The 24793-nt window shown below is 35.2% G+C and overlaps 3 protein-coding genes across 5 annotated transcripts in view; all 3 read right to left on the bottom strand.

Annotated features, from left to right (window-relative positions):
• Positions 1 to 6230: 6230 nt before the first annotated feature.
• On the bottom strand, positions 6231 to 16246 carry LOC311075707 (uncharacterized protein). Its single transcript, XM_084103263.1, has 5 exons — positions 15906 to 16246; positions 15476 to 15546; positions 15124 to 15283; positions 10985 to 11114; positions 6231 to 7925 (listed from the first exon to the last, which is right to left on the bottom strand). The coding sequence occupies exons 2-5, from the start codon at positions 15493 to 15495 to the stop codon at positions 7723 to 7725; spliced, it is 513 nt and encodes a 170-aa protein (XP_083959389.1). The 5' UTR covers positions 15496 to 15546; positions 15906 to 16246; the 3' UTR covers positions 6231 to 7722.
• Positions 16247 to 16883: 637 nt separating this feature from the next.
• timm21 (translocase of inner mitochondrial membrane 21) lies at positions 16884 to 19636 on the bottom strand. The gene is made up of 6 exons (XM_084102418.1): positions 19211 to 19636; positions 18864 to 18926; positions 17786 to 17883; positions 17616 to 17689; positions 17439 to 17544; positions 16884 to 17339 (listed from the first exon to the last, which is right to left on the bottom strand). Exons 1-6 carry the CDS (start codon positions 19476 to 19478, stop codon positions 17235 to 17237), a joined length of 714 nt encoding a protein of 237 aa, XP_083958544.1. The 5' UTR covers positions 19479 to 19636; the 3' UTR covers positions 16884 to 17234.
• Positions 19637 to 21481: 1845 nt separating this feature from the next.
• Positions 21482 to 24793, bottom strand: part of neto1l (neuropilin (NRP) and tolloid (TLL)-like 1, like) — a 119918-nt gene continuing 116606 nt past the window's right edge. Inside the window, exons 11-12 of one of the 3 annotated variants that reach the window (XM_084102936.1) lie at positions 23216 to 23247; positions 21482 to 22437 (exon numbers count right to left, since the gene is read on the bottom strand). The gene's annotated coding sequence lies outside the window, so the exon portion shown is untranslated. Of the gene's footprint in view, positions 22438 to 23215; positions 23248 to 23551; positions 24564 to 24793 lie in introns of those variants that run through there. The other 2 variants (XM_084102938.1, XM_084102937.1) reach the window with 2 other exon arrangements.

Genomic DNA, 24793 nt, shown 5'->3' with positions numbered 1-24793 from the left:
GGTATAATTGTTGCAAAAGCTTTTTGTATATTAATCCTCCTACTGCTAAAGTCAAAGTAGCAATTAAACACAAGCTGCGACAGACGCTGCAGTTTGGGAGAGTTTAAATCTGGTTCATACCCTCATAAAAACTGTCCGGATAAGAATAATTCTGACGCGACATTTTCTGCTCATCCGATAATCCTAATGAATACTTGATAAGCACACACTAGCGACCAAGATGAGGAAAAGGGAGAGAATAGGTCAGCCTTCGTGCCTCTAGAGGAAATAAATGGAGATTTGACAGAATCAGAAGCAACACAGATGAGTCAGAGAAAATGTGAGGAAGCTTCCTCCGCTCTAGTCTCCGTTCGCTGACTCATTTCTGATGTCTGATATGTGTGTGTGTGTGTGTGTTCATTTGTTTCTCACACCAGATCCACATGACTAACACTGATGATGGCCGCAGGTGCTCGCAGCAACTCCTCCAGTGTTCCTGCAAGGTGGCCAAAAGCAACGTCACTTATTTCTCCTTGAGTGCTTCTGCCTGCGGTGCAGCTTATATGTTCCTACTATGAGCTGTGGAAGAGAATGGGTACAAACACTGCTCATTAAACACTGAAATCATAGTTCACCTGGTGTGTCAAAAAACAGTGCAGTGGAGAATTAAAGTAACCTGTTTGCTTTAAATGAAGTCCTGCTTGTTATGAACACTAAAAACAACAAGACGAAACATTTAACAAGTCTTACCTGTGCTTGAAAGTGTTCTGGTGCTGGTTTAACTGACCACTACAATAACCTGAAAGAGGTTTTCTATACTTTAGAAATGAGTTTCCATCCCCAAAAACACAACATTATTCCAAACCAAGTTAAGAAACAAGAAATATATATATATATATATATATATATATATATATATATATATATATATATATATATATATATATTTATATTTATTGTATTTTCTATTGATCAAAATCAAATGAAAAATATATATATAAAGTTAAATTATACATTACTAACATTATTAACATTATATGTGAACCTCAAAGACATTAAAAATTAATCTCATGACCCCTTTAAAATAAAAACATAATGAAACTTTTAAATATTTTATTTATTTACCTGCGTGTGACCATTAACCGACATCAGAAAAATGTGAACTTAATTTTATCATTTATAATTATTGACTTAATTGTATTATTGACCTAACTTATTAAAGGCACAATATGTATTTATTTTTTTTGCTTTAAAAATATAAAAAATCACTATATCTATGTTATATATTTTTTAAAGTTGTGTATTTACATTATCCCGACAGTTCCAATTAACTTCTAAATCCAGAGAAATTAATATTTTAATTCGAAGACACGGACCGTGTCTTTATTTCCGTTATGTCGCAGTCAATGGCGTCATATCCGCGTTGTCCCTGGTTTCCGCTCGTGCTGCCATGGTAACCAGAGCTATGAACCAGAGCCCTCTGATAGTAACCAAGACGACAGACGTGGACCACTGTTCGCAATGTCTATCTGCACGCTGTTGTTGTTTCGTTCAAACATTATGGACCATGGCAAGCAGACTTTGGATAAAAAAGGAGAACTAAAACGAGAATCAATATCAGCGCGGTGTTTTCGAGATGCCGAGAGCTCCCATAGACAGTATACAAACGAGAGCTCCACGTCCGAGACTTCGACCGCTCCTACATGTACTTTATTAAACAGGTGAGCACATTTACATAAAACTAATCAATGTTATATAGTTCAACAATGATAAAATGTCAGAATATGATCTGTATGTTATTCTAATGTTGATCTAGCTTAACGTTACTGCTAACGTTAGTCTCATACAGACAAACTAACACATAAGTTACATTTCAACACATTCAAATGCAGTTTAGTGTGCTAGTGTAATGTTAGACCAAGTGAAACAGCGCTGCGTTACCTCACAAGTTTAATTTGTCTAATAAACTGACCTGTGAGTAGTGATTCTGCGTGTAGTTCGGTAGAATGAAATGAAATTCCTTTTATATCCGCGGGACTCGCGTCGCGTTTGGAGCGGTTTGGAGCTGATAGCTGTCTCTTAGCAATCCCGAACTGCTTCATATCATAGTCATGACAAAAACATCGATGTATTCAGTCATCCATAAACATTATTAGATCGGTCGGCTTGACGTTGACGACAAGATCCATAATTCTTAGCAAATGTTGCGTCATCAAACTACGCCTTTGTTATTGTAAATAGGTTAGCGACCCCTAGTGGAGAAAAAATCCCATACTGTACGTTTAACTTAATATCTCAGGGGGTAGGCTAGGCTACTTCAAGTAAATAGATTAGGTCAAAGAGGTTCAGCTAACAAAAAGTTGGAGAATACCTGCATGTAAATATAAAATGATTTGAATGGACTAATGTTACTTGCACAATTACTTCCGCGTTGTAGTTAGTACATATCGAACATTAATCCAAATAAATAAATGTTCGTGGTTCGTACCGATGTTATTCATCTGTTCTCACACACTTCAGCGTCGCGGTCACTCTTTAGACGAACACTGACACCCTGTGGTTAAATAATGGCGTATTTTTTTTTAACACCCGCTGCTTTCTTAGATCGGCTTGGGCCTTGGGTTGGATTAAAAGTTCATGTTCCGACAAGTTTGGAAAATTCTACACACAGTAAACATCAGTATATACCTTCTCCTGTCAATAAAAACTTCCAAATGTGTCAATCTTATTGCAGAAACTAATTTTAGGTGGCGTTTTACACTGTGTACTATTTTAAGTTGATTTTTAGCAAAAACGCTTTGTTCTTTCAAAATTATACGTTCTCATTAATGAGTAACAGTTAATCACTTCAACCAACTAATTAAGTATTCTCGTAAATGTATAATCTTCCATTTAGAATACATACGAGCGAGTCGCTCGAATGGCGGAAGCCATGTTGCACATCCATCTTGAAAATACATTAGACAAAGAGGGACATACCTGGAAATTCAAGCTTTGCCTTTCGCATTTCGCTTTTACACAATGCGAGGGGGAGATTACTCTAATATTGGGATTATTTAGAAATAATACGACCACCAGTGATGCGCGGGTTGATCCAAAATGAGCGGGTGCCTGCGGTCACCCGCGGTTACGAGTCATCCAAAAATATTTTTAATGATATTCGGGTCGCGGTCGGTCGGGTCGTTTGAAATAAAGATGCCAATTAAACCTTTGTAATTTATATAGTACTAGACACAATTTTCTATGAAATACATAGGCCTACACTTTATTGGCTGAATAACTGGCAAGAAGTAGCCTACGATGACGCACGAGCTCAGTCTGCAGGTAGAGATGGAGGCGGCAAGAGAAAAGGTGAAGACTGGGGAGTGGAAGCTCCGCAAATACACAAATAGAAAGAGCAAAGTGTGGGAGATATTTGCCGAAATAATGAAAGATGATGACCAAAGTGCTGGCTTTGTCATGTGTACTTCTTGCGATGCTATTTACACATTTGATAGCCACAAAACTGGCACGACCAACCAGGCATGGCACCAGGATTCCAGTTTTGGATGGGCCAGACCAATTGTGGGTGGGCCTTAAATTAAAAACGTTAAAAAAAAAAAAAAAAAAAACGTTAAATAATAATTAAAAAAAACGTTATCCAATCACTGCTTAACCTAATAAAAAAATATTGACTAATATAGCCTACTGTTATATTATCTGTGCGTATACATAATATAGATTTTAATAGCTTGATGCTCTTTAAATATTTTGTGTCATTGTTAAAAGTTTCGGTGCATAGGACGGACCTATCCGCGATCGCTCTCCGTGGTTCTGACCAAAAAAGAGCGCTTTGGAATCTCCATTACGCATCATAGCCTACGCATCATACCGGGGCTGCATTTTGCGATAACATTGTCTCTTAGCGCGCTACGAAGACTCTTAAGGTATAACTTAACTAAAGGTATACTACCACTAAAGGTATATCATTGCTGCGTCTTCAGGGCTATCATCCACTCGCAAGGCAGAGGCGCTGAAAGGCAGAGGCGCTGAAAGGCAGAGGCGCTGGCGCCCTCCTAGCAACGGCGCTGTTTTTGGTAAAACATGATTTTGACGACTTCATTAAGTTTTGTTTTATAGAAAACTCTTTTTAAAAGATTTTCGTTTTGTATAAATTGTATCTTAATTTTGATCAATGTTTTATCAATCAATTGCCCGTATTTAATGAATAATAAGCAAATATATAGCAGACAATGTAATAAGGCGCCGGCACGATCACTTGCATTGCTTGTGCCTCACAATTTTGAGAAATATAGGCTATATATTACAGAAAGCTTGAAATGTCTACTTTTAAACGAAAATATTCAAACCAAAATAAATAGGCTAGGCTACTCTCTGATTATGTAGGCTAATCCATATGAAATGTGCATTTCTCTCTGGCGTTCATGGCGAGTCCGCATCGTCAACTTCATCTTTGCAACGACACAGAAAACACCAGTTTATTACTAAACAATTAAATGTCTCCCTGCTATTAGACACAATTTAGACACATTCATAATCATTACTTTAACCGGTTCTTTGTGGCAAGCTTTATGCGTGCGGTCACGCGTATTATCCTGTAGGCTATAGCCTATTTAAGTAATTAAATTAATATAAAGGGGCGATTTGTCCACGAATGGCTTAAATGAACAACTACTAGTCAACTAGAAAAAAAATAAAAATAGTCGGAGCCAGCCCTTATTCCACATATTTTCGAACCAGCAGGCCATTCTGGGTTGAGCGAGCGACCCTACGGAATGAGTAAGCGGAGCGGAATATTCAGAATTGCGCTCTCCGCTCACGAGCTCTGATCGGAACAAACCCGAACCTCACTGTCTGCTGAACTTGCGCAGAAACATCAGCTTTTTAAAATTGTTTTTAAAACTAAACATTTAGACTATTTTAGTACAAATTATGAGCTTATTGACGATTTTTTATAATTCTTGACAAAATTAGAATAGCCTATATAGCCTAAATTTTTTTCCCAATGACGCTACGATGAGCATATACTACTTTTAAAAAATGCGGGTCAGGAAGCGGGTCGGGTACAATATTTTCTCTTCTTTTTTTGCGGTCCGAGTTGCGGGCGGGTTAATTGAAAACGTCGGTCGGGTGCGGGTTGTTTATACATTGACCCGCGCATCACTGACAGCCACCGTAGGACTTAAAACGCCTCGGAATGGGAGGGGCTAGAAAGTAATATTCAGTTGGTAGTCATATACAATTTCACCGCTAGATGGGAGTAAATCCTACACAGTGTAGCTTTAATGTGTTTGAAAGACAAGCCTTCCAAAGACAGTAATACATGGTTAAACGACTCACTGATAATTCAAATAATTATTAATGTTTTTGGCATTGCAATGATTAGATATGCAATGTTTAGAAAACACTGAAATGATTTCTGTGTGTGCAATTCCACAAACCTGGAAGACCTTCTGAACGTATACAAGCAGGTCTTTTTTTTTTCCTTTTTTAGAAAGGAACATTTAAAAGATAAAGTAATAGTAGCCTAGGGAGAATAAATTAACTATTAATAATTTACAGCCATTGTGAGAATAACATGTAATCAATAAAAAAGTAACTGTAGTCTGATTACGAGTATTTTAAAAAGTAATATAATATAATTACAAGTTTGTGGGATCTGATTCAACTCATTTGAAATATAGGTCAAAGTAATAATTGTCGGGACAGGCCAAATCTACAGCTAACATGTCAAAAAAGTAAACATACATTGAATTTCCAACATCCTCTTTAAGTGTTTGATTCCATTTGATGTGGTGAAAGATCTTTTGTTGTACAAATAGTTCAAAACATTATGCAAAGCTGCATTCTTCAGTTATAAGTTAAAGTTGTACAAAATGCCAGGAGCCGCCCACCTCACTGATTTGACTGAGATTCGATCGTCCCACACAAAAGAGTAGGAAGCAAGGAACAGAGGGCACTGGCTCTGCAGGGTTACGAATATGGAAATATGGAATACATAGCCAGCTGTTAAAAATGAAAATCTGAACGGCAAGTTATCATAAAGATGTAGAAAACTTCTGTGAGAACAGATGAGACTGAAGAATAGTGTACTACTGCCCCCTTGTGGTGTCAGAATGTAGTGGCCAAAGTAAGTTTTTACAGTATTTATGAAGCTGTGAGATTAATGCCACATATCACTGATGTCACTGATCAAAAAGTATGAAACTTGTCCATCGAGTTTGTTTTGAGAAATGAGCTGTTTTCAAACATGACATTTCAGTGATCTTTATTTTTTGAAAGAGATTCAAAGGGTTTTTCCATAAATACAAAAATAGCATATACAGTACTTCAGTTTAAATGAGATAATACATGTTGCAGGATTAGCATTTTAAATCAAATTATGAGTAAATGAAATTACATAGTGAAGGACCGGGTGTTCATGGGAGAAGGGGGACAGAACTATACACACATTTTCTAAAAGCACACTTAAATCACATCCTTTCATGTGGACTTTTTTTTTTTTTTAAATACAAAAAAAAACAAAACATTGATCCCATAATGTGAACCTGATATATTGACAATTGCACAGCGATGACTTCATGCGCTCACCAAAGCACATAAACATTTTCACAAGGAAGTTCTGTTTGAATTCATCACACAGTTAACATATGCCTTACACACACACACTCACACACGGAAGTTCTATTTCGGTTAGCAGAAATTGTTAATAAGGGCACTGTGATCTCAAATGCATCAGTGTGTTACATTTAACCTGATAAGCGATACAACACAGAGTAGGACTTCGCACATTTACACGAGTCATAACCATTATCCACATTATCCACACCGGCTCTGGTTGATTCAGGAATATTGGACACTTACTAACAGACGGAATTAAGGCAATTACAAAACATTAAAAGTGCTTCAGAGGGCAAATGTTTTTTGTGTGTTTTTTTTTTTTAATTGTCATCACATATAAACTGAGGTTATAAATAACCAGAGGCTAGACCTCTATACTTTAAAGAGATAGTTCAGTCAAAAAATTTAATTCTGTCATCATTTCACCATACGCTGTATGACTTTCTTCAGTAGAACATAAAAGAAGACATTTTGAATAATGATAATAGTTTCGGATACCACTGGCGTGGAGTCATACAGGTTTGGAACGACATGATGGTGAGCAAATGACAGAATAATCATTTTTGCGTGAACTACACCTTTAACCTATCCCTTTGGGACTTTAAAAATAAAGAAAGAAAGAAAGAAATGTGTCAACGACATTGTCTAAGCAGAATGTGCTTGGCATCAGTTAAACCACTAGCCTATTTACAGTTCCTCAAACACGCAGCCACACGTGATCATAGTGTTAGTCTTCAACACTGCTGCAAATAAATGACGGCGAAAGTAATCATTTAAAAAATAGTGAAATGGCCGTGTTTGCCGTATGGTTGTGCGCTGGGATTTTGCTGGAGGAAATGAGCATAAGGCATGGGTGAACTGAAAGCACCGGTACACCAGCGTGGGCAGAGAAGTGCTCGACTCTGCCAGAAGATGGCATCAGGCCAGTCTCATTCTTTACACCGCCTATTGTGTGCCCGATACTAATTCTCTCATGTCATAAGAGAACGAGCAAGATCCACCGCCAATGTGAAATCTTTGTATAGTTTGCTTAAAAAGAAAATAAGTCCAGATGGAAAAACGAGACCTAGAGGGGCTAAAGCGGTTGCTAAGCCCTTGTTGTATTTCTATATTGAGAGAAGTCTAACTTGACATTCCCTCAGGTTGTGATTGGCTGTGGTTGTCTACTTGCTGATTGGCTGCAGAGGTGATGCTGGGCGTGTAAGGGGGTGGGGCATCGCTAATTACACTGGAATCGCTGGCGTCCGGGATGGTGATGCTCAGGGATGCATCAGTATCGTCGTGTTGAGCGCACTCGCTGTACGGTGGAGGCTTCAGGTCATTTGCTGCACAAAACAAAGACGAGAGAGCACAACGATCATGCAAAAGGTTTAAAATGGCAAAGAAAACAAAGAAAAAACATCACTGATAACACAAAAATGTTTTCTCATTGTAAAATAAATCCTGTTATATTTACAGTAAAATAAATGGCAGCTGTGGTTGCCAGATATTCACTGTAAAAAAAATGTATGACAATGATTCTGGTATTATGGAATCGGTGCCTGTGTATTTTACGATTTATAAACCGTAATATTTCATTAAGTGATGTAATGTTAATATACCAATGTAATTGAAGTACCAACATCTGCATATTACCTTAAAATGTATTGATAAACAGCGTAATAATACAGGTGGTAAAATAGAAAGCCACATGATGAATCAATAAAACATGGACAATATTTGTACATTAGACATTGCACAGGGTCACACACACAAAACATCAGCAGAGCAAAACATGACACTAAAATAATCTAATAAACATTAACTAAATAACAGAACATTTAACACAAAAATGAGAAGAAACAAAACTATTGAAATAAATCATATGTGATGTGTCATGTAAGAACTTTTGGGAATGCCATTTTACTGTTTTTCAACCATAAATGATGTGGCAATTATATGGCAATATAACAATTATATCAGCATTTTACAGTAAAATGACATAGTAATGTTAGCAATTTTATACTAAGTGTAAATAAAAAGTAAAAAAATAATAATATCAAAACAACTTAACTTTTATTGATCACTAAAAATATAAATACATTATATAAAAAAGAGAATAATAACAGTAATAAGACTAGAATAACACTAGTGACTCTCAGCAACTTTCTGCACAACTAAACCTTCCAATGACTCAATGTAATATGCATGCAAAATAGCAAGGTCATTCTAAAAAAAAAAAACCCTAAACCCCCCCCCACTATTTCCTGTTTCATGCTGCAAGGCCACTGCAAACCATCAATGCCCTATTTGTTTTTTTTTAATAGCAAACAAAAGCAAATATTGCCAAATATGTCCACGGAACAGGTGGCACAAACTACACACAAAGCACTTGGAAAAAGGGGGGGGTTTCCATCACCACTTCACTCAAATATCAAGAAACGGTGGAAACGCTGAATGATGTGTCACTGAAGTTTGACAAAAACCACATCCTGCCCTGAAGAAATAATTTTTACTCTTCTGGGTCAAAGGAAACGCGGTGCATGCGTGTGTTGCATCTTCAACCTCATGTTCTTTCTTGGGGGTCTTCTAGACACCTATAGATCTACTTGCTGAAATCCAATGTTTATAAACTCATTAGACATTGTTAGATAATGAGAGCACAAATGGAAATGATGGAAATGGAACGATACAGACGACTGGAGCTGTGAGCCAGAATCTGTCGTTTGCTGCCAATCCACACAAGCACCAGAAGATTTCCTTCTCTGCTGCTGAATGAACAATCGGTCTCAGCACAGAAACTAAACTTAAGTAAACACTACGCACAAAGCTTTGATTGCCAAATTCATTTCAACCTTTTCCATGTCTTAATGTCAATATCTGGCAGCTGGTGTTCATAAATGTCCTTCTCAGCGACAGCGTGTCAGTTAGAAAACCTGCCAATTATGAAGCATTGGTCTAATTTGGGATGGCTGATGCCTGCAGGCCCACTCTCCAACTGTTGCTCCCTCTTGTCATAAAATTGTCCCTGTTAACCATTTACAAAGCATAAAGCAGAATGGGTGAAAGCACGAGACTTTCCCTGGAGAGATGTAATGTGACTGAAATGCTGTTTCTCATATTAGGGTGAAAAGACATGTCAAGTATTTAGCGTTCGTCTAACCCTTGAGGCTTGACAGTCTCCTCAGTCCTCACCATACCATATATGTATTCTTGCTGGTTTTCTTGTAAACATATCGACCATTACTGCATAAAGCTACTCATGCAGAGATGTTTTTAGGGATGAACCTAAACTGTGACACACAAGAGAACGTCAGTGCAAGAGCTCATAGTTCAACAAACATTTAATCATTTACATTCCAGCTGCGCTGTGAGTGATCGCTTGGAAAAGCACTTTCAGAGATGATTTTAAGTGCAGCACAGTCTACATGAACGCTGCAACAATATCGGGATTTGGCGTATACACAGAGAGCCAAAAATAAGGCGAAATCCATCCTCCAAACACAAATGTGCAACTAGAAAATGATTAGCAGACAAGTCCCTATTCCATTGTTTATGGTTAACTTTTTTGCAACACTCCATTGACCAAAAAAATCCATGACTGTATAACAGATTCAAATGGTTTAATGAATGGTTTCATTTTAGTTCCCGAATATTACCTTTCATGCAGTGTGTATAATATAGCTTTTGTGAATGTAAAATGTCTGCAAAGTGCAAAACAAGAGAAAATATTTATTCTGAACTGCCGAAACAAGTCGTCAACAATTCCAGTCTCAAAGTCTACTTTTGACCAGCCCTCAAACACAGCAGTTGAAGCTGAGACTGGAAGTGTTGTCGATATTTCGGCACTGAGAATCCACTTTGCATGCATTTCAAAAGGATGAGGATTTGCACTGGAATTGATATGATAACTACGCCAACATCACTGTTCGTATTACTGTCAATACAAGTGGTGAGGAAGCCTCTGGAGCTGAAATTCAGATTTGGTAATGGGTAAATAGACCAATCACAACAGACTGGGCCATCTGACCAATCAGAGCAGAGTATGCTCATGGAAAGGAAGGTTTAGAAAGACTGAATCTCCGCACGGACCGGTTTTAGTCTCTTTGAGAAATGAGGTGATGTGCAATGTATATTATGAGAAAATTATAAAAAAAGTGTTTTGTTTTTTTACTTTTGATGCATTTAAACCTGGTGTTGGAAACCTCCAAAACAAAATTAGGAACCTTTAAAATAGCATAATAGGGGCACTTTAAGGCTTATCCTGCGACAAAATCCATATATATAAAAAAAGAATGTATATATTTCCTCTTTATTTTTTATGTATTTATTTTGATGTATTTGGAATAAATGATTTCTGTCCCAGTGCAGACTGGGGTGTAGTCGCACAGTGAGTCAGTCTTACCTCCAGACACTGCCTCATATGGAGGAGGCATGTCCAGTTGAGACAGTGAGGATGAAGGTGGAAGAGAGGCGGAGGGTTCGCCCACCGAGCCGTCGTCCTGAACTCCGTACCAACTAGGCCAGATTGATGTCTGTGGAGCAGAGCAGCAGTGCGAGTTAAACACACGCAATCAGACGGGAATCAGACATATTACACACAAGAAGCATCTTAAAGACGCCTTTAAATACATGTGGCAGTGAAACAAGATCAAGTGGATGCTTGCTGTTAAATGGTGGAATCCTACAATCCCTTGCCCAGGCCTATGTATGTGCTTATAACCTACAAGACCTTGTGGTCTCAGTTTGGCTGATAAACACAATGATATCCCAGTTTCAGTAAGGATATGAGACACTTCTTTTTTTATGTCATATGCAGTTTCATAGTTCACATAAAATTTTTTGCTTAAATAAAAGGTCATCTTTTAGGTTGGATCTTAATAGTCTGGTATTTCCCTTCTTGATTACACTATTGCTCATCGAAGCGGTTTGTTAAGTATTAAACAAGTTACCATTATGTGATACATGGCGTAACAAATGACCTCATAAGGGCAAACTGCATTTTAAAACCACTGTAAGAAGAACAAAAACAACTACATGTGAATGTGTAAGCAGGCTAAAAGCTGATCATCTATCTGAACCGCTTGTTGTCAAATTAAGGGCATTTCCTGTGTGGAGAGCTACATGCAGCTTGGGTTTCTAAAAATAGACCTATATATTGTTCTCTCTACATCTAAAGAAAGAGAAAACAACTTCTGTTAGAAGAAAGAGAAAACAACTGCTGTGAAATTCTAAGATAATCTAGAACTTTTTTATAGACATATATCCTATAAAAAATCATCTTGCAATGGTATGATGGACTAATAAATGTACTTTTTTTAATCCAAAATATCCAGTCAAATATTAAAATAGCAACCTTATTTGAATGGCAAAGCTCTTGAAACGGTCTTCAATACTTGTGCTACAAATTGCTTCCAGATGCTTTTCTGAACATAAGACGCTTTCATTTAGAAACAAAGGGCTTTTTCTGAATTTAAAATGCAGCGTTACAGCTTCAACACAGTTTAGAGCTACAGAGATCACATTCTACACATCAGACTCTTTTAAAGAAATCTCATTTATAATAGTCACAGATACCATAACTTGACTGTACAAATGAATCTGCTTTAGTCAAACTGCCCCCCCCCCCCCCCCCCCCCCCCAATAAAAAAAAAACCCAATAACATTCCTAAAAAGTTTTGTCAGAGCTGTCATGGCCCTTAGCTCTGGGTCCTGTTCTTGTTCCATCAAGTCTGCTTCTTCTGATTTTTTTTCACAGGCACTGGTTAGTTTTGACAAGTTCACCAGCAAGAGAAACTACTCTTCTGAACAGAAGAGCTCACACATTTAGTGGCCTGTGCGAATAACACAGACACGAGACCTGACACTCCTGCCCTCGGTTTGGTTTGACAGATCCTTGCTGCAGCTTTGAGTTTAGAGACTGAAACGTTTTACATCATGAGTCAAAAAAATGCAAAGCACCAAGGTCAAAAATTGTGTTGTGAAACAGTAAAAGTGGAAGTTCACCAAATCCTTCCCTGTAGATAAATGACAGACAGAACGTGTCACACTGAAAATGTGCACCACATTAGAATCCGCACTCAAATTCAGTATTAAACCAAGCAAACTGAAACCTTAGAGAAGATTAAAATTTCCTGTGATCAGATATATTAAAGATTCCCCTACAGACTAACATGCCTTTTAGGATCTGTTTGGGTGATCCGATTACAAGTGTATAAACAACATTCATAGTGTAAAAGCTAATCTGTCCTGATGTATCCCGGACAACAGTGAATGGCCGCCTATTCATCTGTCAATCTCCATTATAAAAGGGGTGTTTAAACTTTGCTGCTTGTTGTGGCAACATGGAAAATTTGGAATCACGCATATATATATAATATATAATACATCATATATATATATACTGTCATATATATATATAAAATATATAACAAAATTAGTTGGATAATTTTTAGATTTTTTGGATTCATTTCTACATTGAAGAAGAGCAATATCAAGCAAGTAAAAACTTTTTTGCACCATGGAAAAATCGAATAATACAATTATACAAAAAAACTAATTTTAAAATAAGAAATTCATAATTATTTAAAAAAAACATTTTTGGTTTCGGTTTTCGGCCAATGACATCCAGAATTTTCGGTTTCGGCCCTGAAATTTCATTTCAGTGCATCCCTAATTCATTCTAATATACTGATTTGGTGTTTTTGATCACTTTTGATCAATTTAATGCATCTTTTTTTTAATACATTTATTAATGTCTTTTTAAAAAAAGTACATGCATATATATATATATATATATATATATATATATATATATATATATATATATATATATATATATATATATATATTTAGAGCTGCACGATTCTAGATAAAATGAGAATAAATTTTTTTAGTTTAAAATAGAGATTGCAATTATCCCACACATCCAAATAGACAACTAAACAAAATAACATGTAATTTACTAGAGGTTCTGACAAAATGTTAATTGCTGCAGTCTATTTAAAAATATTAATTAATTATATACTTTTTAGTTAGTCTGAGTGAATGATTCAATGACTCGCTCATAGACTTCAATGGTCTCATCACTGGATAAATCAGTGTTTTTGAACGAATCTCTTGAATGAATGATTCAATGGCAAATAATGTTGTAATTGATACAATCTTTATTTGAAGTGTCAAGTTACTTTCAAAGGGTGATTTACTCTATTTTGATTGCTACCATAGACATCAGTATCAGTGTAGGGCTGTCACTAACGATTATTTTGGTAATCGAGTAATCGGTCGATTATTTCGACAATTAATCGAGTAATCGGAATTTTTTTTGTGGTAATAAAAATAGACCTAAGCAAAGACCTAAACCTTTAAAATGACTTAAAATACATACATAAAAACAATGAGGAAATAATATTTGGTTCAAATAAAGCATCAAAAGCAAGTAATAATATTGTTTTATAGAATAACACTGTTAAAATACATAATATAAATAATCATCTTATGTGCATTATGTATTATAACAAATGCTTGCAATAAATGGTGTTGTTACACTTGATAGCAGATTAAATCTTTGTTTAATATTGGCCAAATGATATTTAATTCAAATGTTTACTTTATCTTTAATATTTGGCCAATTCTTTATAATATAAATGCTACTGCCACTATTATTTATTGAACAAGAATATGTGGACATCAAAACATGCAAACTCAAAGCGAGGGTTTAAACTTTTATTTTTGAAATCGCGATGAACAGTTCGCATATTTAGAAACAAATTGCTGTATTCTCATTTGCATAGGTTTATAAATAATTTACCTTATAAATTTGATGAAATGGCGCACATTGCATTCCAGATGAATGTTATAAGCAACCCAAACTCACATCATATGCAATATGCACTATGCTATAGTATGGTTTTTATATGGTTTTAATACATCATGCAGCCTTAGAAAATGGTCTAATAATGCGGTTCATAGATTCTCGTCCGTGGAATGCGCCACTTCCAGTATTTTGTGGGTTACTTGACACGAGTAAATTGCAATCGAGGATATTTTAAAATCGAGTACTCTAATTTAACCAAGGAATCAATACAGCCCTACATCAGTGTTTATATCCAAACTATAAACTTTTATTCCAGCACTTCTGTGATAATGATTGTGAATGATTGTAAAACAGAAATAATAAATAATGAATAAATAAATAATGTAGACTGGCTGAACAGTGATGGATTTAAATACATTTTTAGTGCTTAATCACAACATTCCTCTTCCCCTTACAAGTGCTTAATCAAAGGGGAAAAGTTTTGTCTGCTTATCAGCTTATCAGTCGCTCTGTCATTTACCTACTAGTCAAATCTTTGAGTCTGTCTTATTGTTTTGCTGAATGTACACTGAATCCAGGAGACCCACACAGTACTACACAGGAAGCTTAACTTTGTCATACTTCCAAAAAGCGATTATATCAGCAGCGGCTGACGCACAGCCACTTTGGCCACACCTTTAAAAAAAGAAAAATTATCTGATTGAGCTGAAGTTTGAAGTTTTACTCACATTTTGTCTCTCACAGACCTGGTGCAGGTACGCACGTCCTCCCACAATGACGATCTGAGCGTTTCGGGGATTGCTGAGGTACGCAGCGAGCTGTCTTTGCCTTGAGCGATACCAGCAGATGTAGAAGAAGATCTTAATCATAATAAATATTATGACGACTCTAAAACAAGATTAAGAACAAGTTTAAAGTCTCAAAGACATACTCATAATAACTGATAATAACTGTTATTATTACAACACGTAAATAAACCAGAAATAGAATATATAATAAAATCAAAGATGATGCAATGTTAAAACAAAAAAAAACAGACAATACAACTGTAATCACATTAACAGTCTTCATAAAACTTACATGTACCAGTACAGCTCCATGCTTCTCACCAGTTGGTATCAATTACCATAATCAGCTTCCAAGCTGTCAAACTGAAATAAGAACCAATAAGAGTTATTGGCAGAGTCTGCATAGGAAAATGTCATTTCGACATTCCTCATGTCATGTTTAAAGCAGCTCAGATTCTTAAAGTCACTCTAGAATCATTTAAAAGAGAGTTTATTTTTAATATATTGTGTAACACACAAGGTTGGGTTTTTGTTACATAAACAGAAAACTGAAAATAAACTCACAAGCTTAGTTCGCCCATTTAACAGTCAGTTACATAAACAAACAAACAAACAAACATTACAGAGCACGCGCACCACTTAGGTGCATTCATTGGGATTTATTACAGCCCATTTTAGTTATATGACTTTAATACAACTTTTCATCAAGAAAATAAGCTCACCTTGTAAACGTGTTATAAGTAGCGTTATAATCCAGCTTTAGACAGCTAGCGAAGCATCTGCTCTTCATAGACACTCACACAAGAGGAAGTCTCTTTGCTAACGGGCTAATATAACGTTAGTTAAATTAATTTACCTTTATAAAACACAAACACGGTCACCTAGGTGTATGTTTTTTTTCCCAAAGAGCTCGGGTTCACTAGCAGCCTGTAGGCCAAGTGTGGCTCCTCTCTCTCTGTGTGTGTGTGTGTTGGTAAATGCTAATACTACAGACACTCAAGGGCTTCCGAGAAATGTTGAGCGCTGTGTTTTTTCCATGAGCAAACGAAGGGGGTTTTGTTGTAGTTCTTGTGTTGTCTCGAAAGGCGTCCGTACTTCCGTGGATTCATGGCAGAAGAACGTCAAATTAAAAGTCCCTTAAAGTTTATTTTACGTTTTTATTGTAAATAATAATAATAATAATAATAATAATAATAATAATAGACAATAATTGTCACATGTAATTTAAATAGTCGAAATGTTACTAAGGACCAAAGCACTATTTACTAATTTTGAACCATTCATATATATATATATATATATATATATATATATATATATTATTTATATGTAATATTATATATTTTTCTCCAGCTCTGTTTTGTACCGGAAGATTGTGAAATGAACGGTAAAAAAAAAAAAAAAAAGTACTAAAGCGCCATCTACCGGGCACAATAAGTTACTGAATGACGTTCTTGAATATTTTCTCACTGGTCCATCAGAGATCTACTGCAATATAAAAATTGGACATAAAAAAACACATTTGACTTTATTTGAAGTTATTTGTTGGTTACATATTTTTGTTGGTATTTATTCCTCTGTTCTATAAAACAATGACAACAAAAAACCTTTATACATTTCAGAAAATTTAAGAAATCTGAATAAGATTAATTTATATTTTAAATGCTTCAGGCAAAGGAAGAATAACAGACCATTTGCAATAAAGGTATCAAATTGCTTTATTAACCTGTATTCAAGTTACATTAATTAAAAACTGCTTTTCTACGTTAATCATTTATCTTTATTTCAAACCACGTATTATATAAAACAATCATGCATATCCTTGTACAAAATATAAGATGTTTCAGTACAAGCACTGTCCTCTCCAAATATCTAGCTCTTCCACTTCCACTAGTCTAAATTATCTTGTGATGCTCAACACAACCAAATTCAAGCATGCCAAATCCAAGCTTGATTAATCCGAGTAGCGACATAAATTCAGGTTCTTCAGTTTCCATTCAGAGCTTTTAAATTAATGTCTACCATTGAAATTCCTAACATGTGTTTAACACTTAAAACTCATTGAATCTGTTGTCTTCAATGACGACTGTCCTCTTGGGATACGTGTCGATCTCTACAAAAATATACCGGAATTCATACTTTCCAGTCTTAGGATTCTGTCAGACAGAAGAAGCAGTTTGTTATTTATTTGTCAACACTATTTTTGCACAAAACTAAAACAATTGTTGTTTTTTTTTCATTGAGATGTATTGTACCTCCTTTGATTCTGAATGAACAGTTCCCCGTAATCCTGGTTCAGATCCCTCAACGTAAAATTTCAGCCGCATGTACTTGATTCCATCCTTCATGTACTCTACATGACTAAAGAAAAATCTTAAAAGCATGTGTGAGGTGTAACAAAAGTTTTTATTTATTTAGATAAAAAAATGTACCTGACTTGTTGCCTTCTGCCACGCCGACTGGTCTCTCCAAAGCCTTTGATAGGCTCCCCAAAAGCTCCGATTACCTTCACATACAGCAAATACCCAGTTTATTCACACGTTTAACATAGTTGGTTTGTTTATCTCCGTTGCTCATTACAAATTAATCACCATTTGCTGACCTCTGGGTGAGTTCTGCACTTCTCAAAAGCTTTTCCATAAATTTTGCTTGGACTTGAAGAGGAAAACAGCTCTTGAAAGACCACATACAGCAGTCCACCTAATAAGGATGACAATCAGATCATTTATTATACTGTTGAACATATAAACATGCATGGAAATGTCTGAGCATGGGATCTTTAATTGATCTTTGATAACAATGGCATCATTAACTAGATGTTTGAGAGAGCCGGATCATGGGCACACGTCTTTGGATCAGTGTTATTATTGTTAACTAAAACATTTAAAAAAGGTTTTTGGTAATTGAAATAAAGCTAAATTAAATATAAATATTAGATTAAAAACTTACATTTACAAAACTTAAAATGATATATAGTGTACACACACACACCTGGGCAAAAAAAGAAAAAGAAAAGTGCCAAGCCCAAAGTGGCTAAACACTCCACTTTTAATTGTCTTCACCACAAATAATTGGTCAGGAAATTTGCTAAATTTAAGCAAATGCACTACTTAAAAAGCCATTATTGTCTCAGTAAAACATCAAAGACAGAATGAAGTTGCATAATGATGCTCCAGAGCGGTGTCTTCGAAAATCTGGTGAGAAATATAATAATAAATGCATCTCTACCACAGTAGAGCATTGAGGAAGAGGAGTCATTGTGTCGGGAGCCTTTTTAGCTGCTCGTATTGGTGAGCTACTTTACTGTGAAAAGTAATTTAATGCTTTGGTGTATATTGCAGAATGTCTTGCTTCCCACAAATGAAAAGTTAGAGTCAGAGCCCAGATTTGACCCCTATAATGAATATTTGGTCTCACATTGAGTGGAACAACACTGACTCTTTTTCCTGTAAAAACCTGTATGCAAGTTAACGGGGAAGGCTATTCTGTGCTAAGTTACTTGATCTACAGATTTTGTACAATTCTTGCTAATTTCCTGACCACTATTAAGACCACAAAATTTTTCGCCATTTTTGGCTTGGTACATTATTTTTGGCCAGGAGTGTGTGTGTGTGTGTGTGTGTATGGTACAATGATGGTCCACAATCCAGCCCTGGTTTGTATCAAATCAAACATGTCACCTGTTACACCGAGTCCAATGAGCACCACAATCAAATAAGTGAAATCTTTGCCGGCTTGTTTAACTGTTGGGGAAAGACACATAGAATCAGACATGCGCTTACTAACTAGCTATAATAAATCATGACACTAAATCCCTTTAAAAAATCAACCACTTCCTGCCAAAATATCATATTTACTGTAGTAGATTTATATAGCTGGGATCTCTTTAAAAACTAGCTTTGTTTTGAGAATCTTTGCTTCATTTTAACCTACTTTTTCTAGTGACTGGTTGGCAATATCAATTTCTAACCATATATATTGACAGAAAAGATGGTTAATACGGTAATTCTCTGTAATGCACGTATACCTTTCTGTGCAGCAGACGAGCTTGGAGGTGTGTATGAACTTCTGGAAACTGACACCTTGTCAGTGTCCTTCTGTCCATCGTTTCTACTACAAAACCGAACTCCTGTATGAAGCGAGCGAGTGTGGTAAAATGTCCAGTTTAACCCAGAACATAGATTCGTTTGTGTCTGTAAAGCTGATATCTGTTGTGGTAGTCTGGCATGCACACGTTTTAATATGTGCTGCACACATCTTGTCGTCCTTCCGATTCTGAAGAAAGAATACATCATAATTCCTGATAGTATAAATGACCGGTCTAAGCAGTTAATCTAAAAGATACACCGTGCATCACTTTAACATGTTTTAATGATGACTTTCACACGTCTCCTGATCGTTTATTGAAGTAGAACTAGATGGCATTAGTCCTTGGCTTCACGCTTTCTGTCTTAATTTTCAAAATAAAAGTACCAATTCACGTGAAGAGGCGTCGGACAATTTCATCACTGGACATGTTCACGCCATGTCGTAATTCCCAATTCCCCTACTTATACTACGCCCTAAAAGTATGTACTCTTTTTGTGAAGAAAAAGTACATACTTTTGAGTGTGTAGCAAAAGAGTAGGCAAGCTTTGGGACATACTAGCCTACTTCGTCTTAACGGACAGATCTGTCGCGTGCATCCTGTCACCGTAAACTGCCCTATCAATCATCTTGTCACAGTTACAATCCTCCATTCAGTCTAATTTAATTTCCTACCGTTTCGGAGAGAAATGTAGTTGCACGTTCATCTGTCAGTCGTGGATCTTTCATGCGGATAACGTTACTCTCCTAATGTGTTTTCAATTTGAATATAATGATGCATTTAAAAGTTAATGGCTAAACGTATCTTTACAAAAGTTCACAATGCTGCTGCAGATGCAATATAATGTAGACAACACTGAATAAATCAATTTTCGTCAGGTTAGATACTGATAATTAATCACTCAAACCCCTTTATCTCAACCTCTCTACATAATAACCGCCGGACTCGCGCGTCCTCCATGTCTGTAGTTTTTTAACACTTTTTACTCGTGTTTGTAGTTCTTCTAACCGAATCCTGTCCATGGGATCCATGGGATTGTTCACCCAAAAATGAAAATTCTGTCATCATTTATTCACCCTCAAGTTTTTCTAAACCTGTATGCATTTCTTTATTCTGTTGAACATAAATGATATATTTTGAAGAACATTGGTAATGGTAACCAAACCGTTTCTGGTCCCTATTGACTTCCATACATGGTATAAAAATACCATGGAAGTCAATTGGCACCAGAAACTGTTTACCAACATTCTTCAAAATATCAAAACAGAAGAAAGAAATTCATACAGGTTTGGAACAACTTGAGGCTGATAGCCTAAATGATGACAGAATTTTCATTTTTGGGTGAACTATCCCTTTAAGGCTGGGACAGTTTTTGAATTTCCACCTTGTGTAAGGTTTGCCATAGATTAAAAACATGAGCCCAACAGACCATACATTTCTGTAATACTGAAGATGTTGCCTATCCATTTGAACAGTTTATATTATAATGAAAGGATGCGTGACATTTTATGTAAACTGAACCAAAAAAAACATTTGGTAACATTTGGTTGCACTCATTGATTTAGTCTAGTGTAAGCATATTTATTACACAAGTTAGTTCGTACTTTGATATAATTTCATATGAAAGATTTCCTTTTTCTGTTTGTCATAAGAGTTAATTTCTGTTCAACTTAATTTCTCAATGTTTATAAATTTGCATGTAAGGCTTATTGAGGTAAGAAGGCTTGAAGTCCTTGAAAAGTGTAATTAAGTAAAAAAAAAAAAGACCTTATTATGAAAACAAGCAAAAGCTTATGTCATTTTCAGGGTCAACTTCCTGTTTGATGTATGCCCCGCCCACATACATGATGTCACACTAATGAGGGCATCCAATTTTGATGTGGTCTCACAGCTGGTTCAGCAAAAGAGTTTTTATTTTCACTCATTAGGTGAGAAAATAAACTGTATACTGTCCCATTTGACCGTATGTCCCAAAAACCCTCAATTCACCATTTGTTATTTCATATCTTTTTTTAAATACAAAAACAAGACTAGACCCAGTTTTATTCAGGTTTTACAATATAATCTGAACATCTGAAAGTTTCTAAAGTATATTGGAAATACTGAAATACAACTAGGGCAACATTATAAAGTTTATGAAACATTATTTGTCTCAATGGCAAAGCTTTAATAATGATGAACATTTCATTTATTTTGGGGGTAAATTAAAGTGAATAAATTAAATAGTTTATTCATGTTCATATTTGTTTTCTTATTTGTAATCAGTGTATACATCACAACTATTTAACACATGGCTCAAACCTCTCTTCTAAAAACCTTTTATATAAAATCAACTAATAGTTGATTCAGTCATACATAATTCAGTCATTCATAATAAAGTTCCATGCAATGTTTGTCCAAAACAACACTTTTGTTTCACTTTATTTAAAACAATCTGTCCAGCATCAATCAAACATATTAACTAAATGCGTTGTGTCAAATTAATAGGTTTCTGTTTCTCAAATCGTAAGGGAAATATTCGGACATTTCTTATCAGTAAGCAACTTGATACCAATTCTTTGAAAATCTTGCTCGGCACACTTAGTATATTTTACTGTATGCATAGACATGACCATAACTGACCTTAATGTTGAACATTAAGAGAACAAGTCTTGTGTTTAAACATCTGAGATGCTAGTCAGATACATCTAACTAGGCAATAGTCACAGTAAAATCACTCCTGATAATCCTGGAGGATTACAAACTACCTGTTTATCAGTCGGTTCAAGTATCTTAATATGGTTTGGCAATATTTTAAAGGTCTTGACCTATGCTTTCTGCAAAGTAAAAAGGTTATGCACCTATACTCAGGACATTACAGTTTGTATTGAAAAATAATCTGAACATTACAATCATCAAATCAGAGGAAACAAAAACATGTCTGATTCATATTCCACTGAATGAAAAATGTACATCAGTTTGTGGATTCTGTTTCAGTCCAGTGTCTGAAAAATAGTTGTTAGTCCCCTAGAGCTTCACAGTATCAGCTTTAGAACACAAGTCGTCACGATATTCCCCATCAAATTCTAAAAAAATGACAAAAAAGCAAACTTGTCACTATGTTGCACCCCTTCAAGTTCTTAGAGGCTGCTTCCACAAGATGTCAGTAAAGGATATGATGTGATAGCCTGTAAAGAAATGAACATACTATTAAACTTCAGATCATTAACATTCATGTTTAAAAGAATATATATGTTACCGGCAAAGTGTGTAATCCGGCATTCTATAGAATGTATAGAATTAGGTGATGTATTTTTTGCAAAAAACATCAGGAATTCTATACATTGCAGGCATTCTATACAATACCGGGATTTCACACTTTGCCGGTAACATATACACCACCGTTGATTGGGGTCGGTAATATTTTTCAGTATTTTTGAAAAAAGTATCTCATGCTCACCAAGGCTGCATTTATTTGATCAAAAATACAATAAAAACAGTAATCACAATTTAAAAGAACACTTTTTTAATATTGTTTAAAATTTAATTTATTCATGTGATGGCAGGCTGTATTTTCAGCATCATCACTCCAGTCTTCAGTGTCACATGACCATTCTAATATGTTATATTTCTTCTTATTATTAATGTTGAAAACAGTTGCTTAATATTTTTTGTTGATTTTTTTGATTGATAGAAAGCTTAAACAGTTTATTTGAAATAGAAATATTTTGTAACATAAATTTCTTTACTGTCACTTTTGATCAATTCAATGCATCCTAAAAAGTCAAATCCATTAACTGAAATATTAATTTGTCATGTTGCATTTAAAGTGCATTATAGTGAGGCTGCAAGCCTATTCATTTGTACACAATGTAAAAAGTTATATTTATGCCACACATAAAATGCCATTTAAAACAAATAAACACGAAAGTATATAACTTATAGAAGTAAAAAGTTAAAACAAACCTTTGTGCCTTCCACTTCAGATGACATTTTGTCTACATATAAGAAAGTGGAAATTCATCCATAATGTAAATTCATTCATTCCTCAATAGCATTTTTTTTTTCCTTTATATAGTTTAAATTCTACAACAAACATGTAATGACAATGAACAGACATACAGAAACACTGACAATTCATTTTAATTAGTGTGATGACTAAAAATAAAATCAGGGACATTTACCATAGTGTGTGTGTGTGAGAGAGAGAGAGAGAGAGAGAGAGAGAGAGAGAGAGAGAGAGAGAGAGAGAGAGAGAGAGAGAGAGAGAGAGAGAATGAGATGTTTTGAGGTCTTGGGGTTTTATAATGCTCTTTTCATCTCACATCTGATATTCACTGCAGGTTAATGGATCACATAAACAAAAGTATGATAAATAAACTTAAGATTTATAATTACTAATGTCATTATTTATAATAATAGTTTATTGTTCTTTGACAGAGCTTTGTATTGATGATTCGGCATCTACAAAAGTTTGAACACAGTTAACATACAAAGTTTGTGTGCTACTAAAATGTAGCAAATGTTAACTTACTGTCATCCTTCATTTCTCCTAAACATCAGCAACTGAAAATGTTTACAGTAGTAAAAAAAAAGTATTTATGTAAATGAAAGATCCCATATTGAATCATACTTTAGATCTTATAACTCTGATGATTTTAGCATGCAGTTAGTAAGTATAGCAGTAAACTATAGGGGAGGGGAAGGGTATAGTGTCATTCCATTTGCTTTAATATATATATTTTGTAATTAAACCTATCAACAATAAATTAGTCTTGGGTTTGATGCTGTACCTAAATGCACAGTCACTCTCTTAAAAATGATAAAGGAAATATGCATGCAAATCTTAACATTAAAGTGTCTTTCAGACAATTATGTGGATAGAAAGTGTTTGCTAAAAGTCACAAATACCCAATGTCTTAAAAGCATTTTAACAAATATAAAGACGTTTGGTGGCAAAACATGACAATAAAATGCATGCACTACAACAGTCCTGAAAGCACTGATTCACATTTATTCATGTAAATGAACAAACTTTCATGTAATGTTCTGCAATCCTAAATAAGTAACCTTAAAAAAAAAAAAAAAAACGCTTATGCGAGTAAATTAGGAGCTACATGTTAAAGCGATTTCAACACAGTCACTTCCTTTGTTACTGAATCCATGTCCTCCTTTACATCTGCAGGTTGTTTTGATAAATTTGTCTTTAAAATGTCCATGTTATTATCATGCTGGTGTATATCTCCGGTCCACATTTTCATATTTCATTGAAGCCCGTTCGTACTGATCCAGGATTGCACTATTTTCAAGAAGTCTACACGATGGAGACAATGCATGATGGAAGATGAGAAAAACACAGCATTGCACATTACACAGTACGACACACACACAATCATTTGCAAAGCACAAACAACAAAATCACCATTAATATGAAGAAATGCTGCTTTTTGTCAAAAACTTAATGTATTTAACACATCAAAGTATATCACATTATAAGTAAAATGCATTTATTGGTAAAATAGTGTTTTGAAAGTGTACACAAAT

This window comes from Abramis brama (assembly GCF_963993115.1).
Source record: "Abramis brama genome assembly, chromosome: 24".
Classification (NCBI taxonomy): Eukaryota; Metazoa; Chordata; class Actinopteri; order Cypriniformes; family Leuciscidae; genus Abramis; species Abramis brama.
Note: the sequence above shows the minus strand (reverse complement) of the source record. Positions and strands in the feature narration are given on the sequence as shown.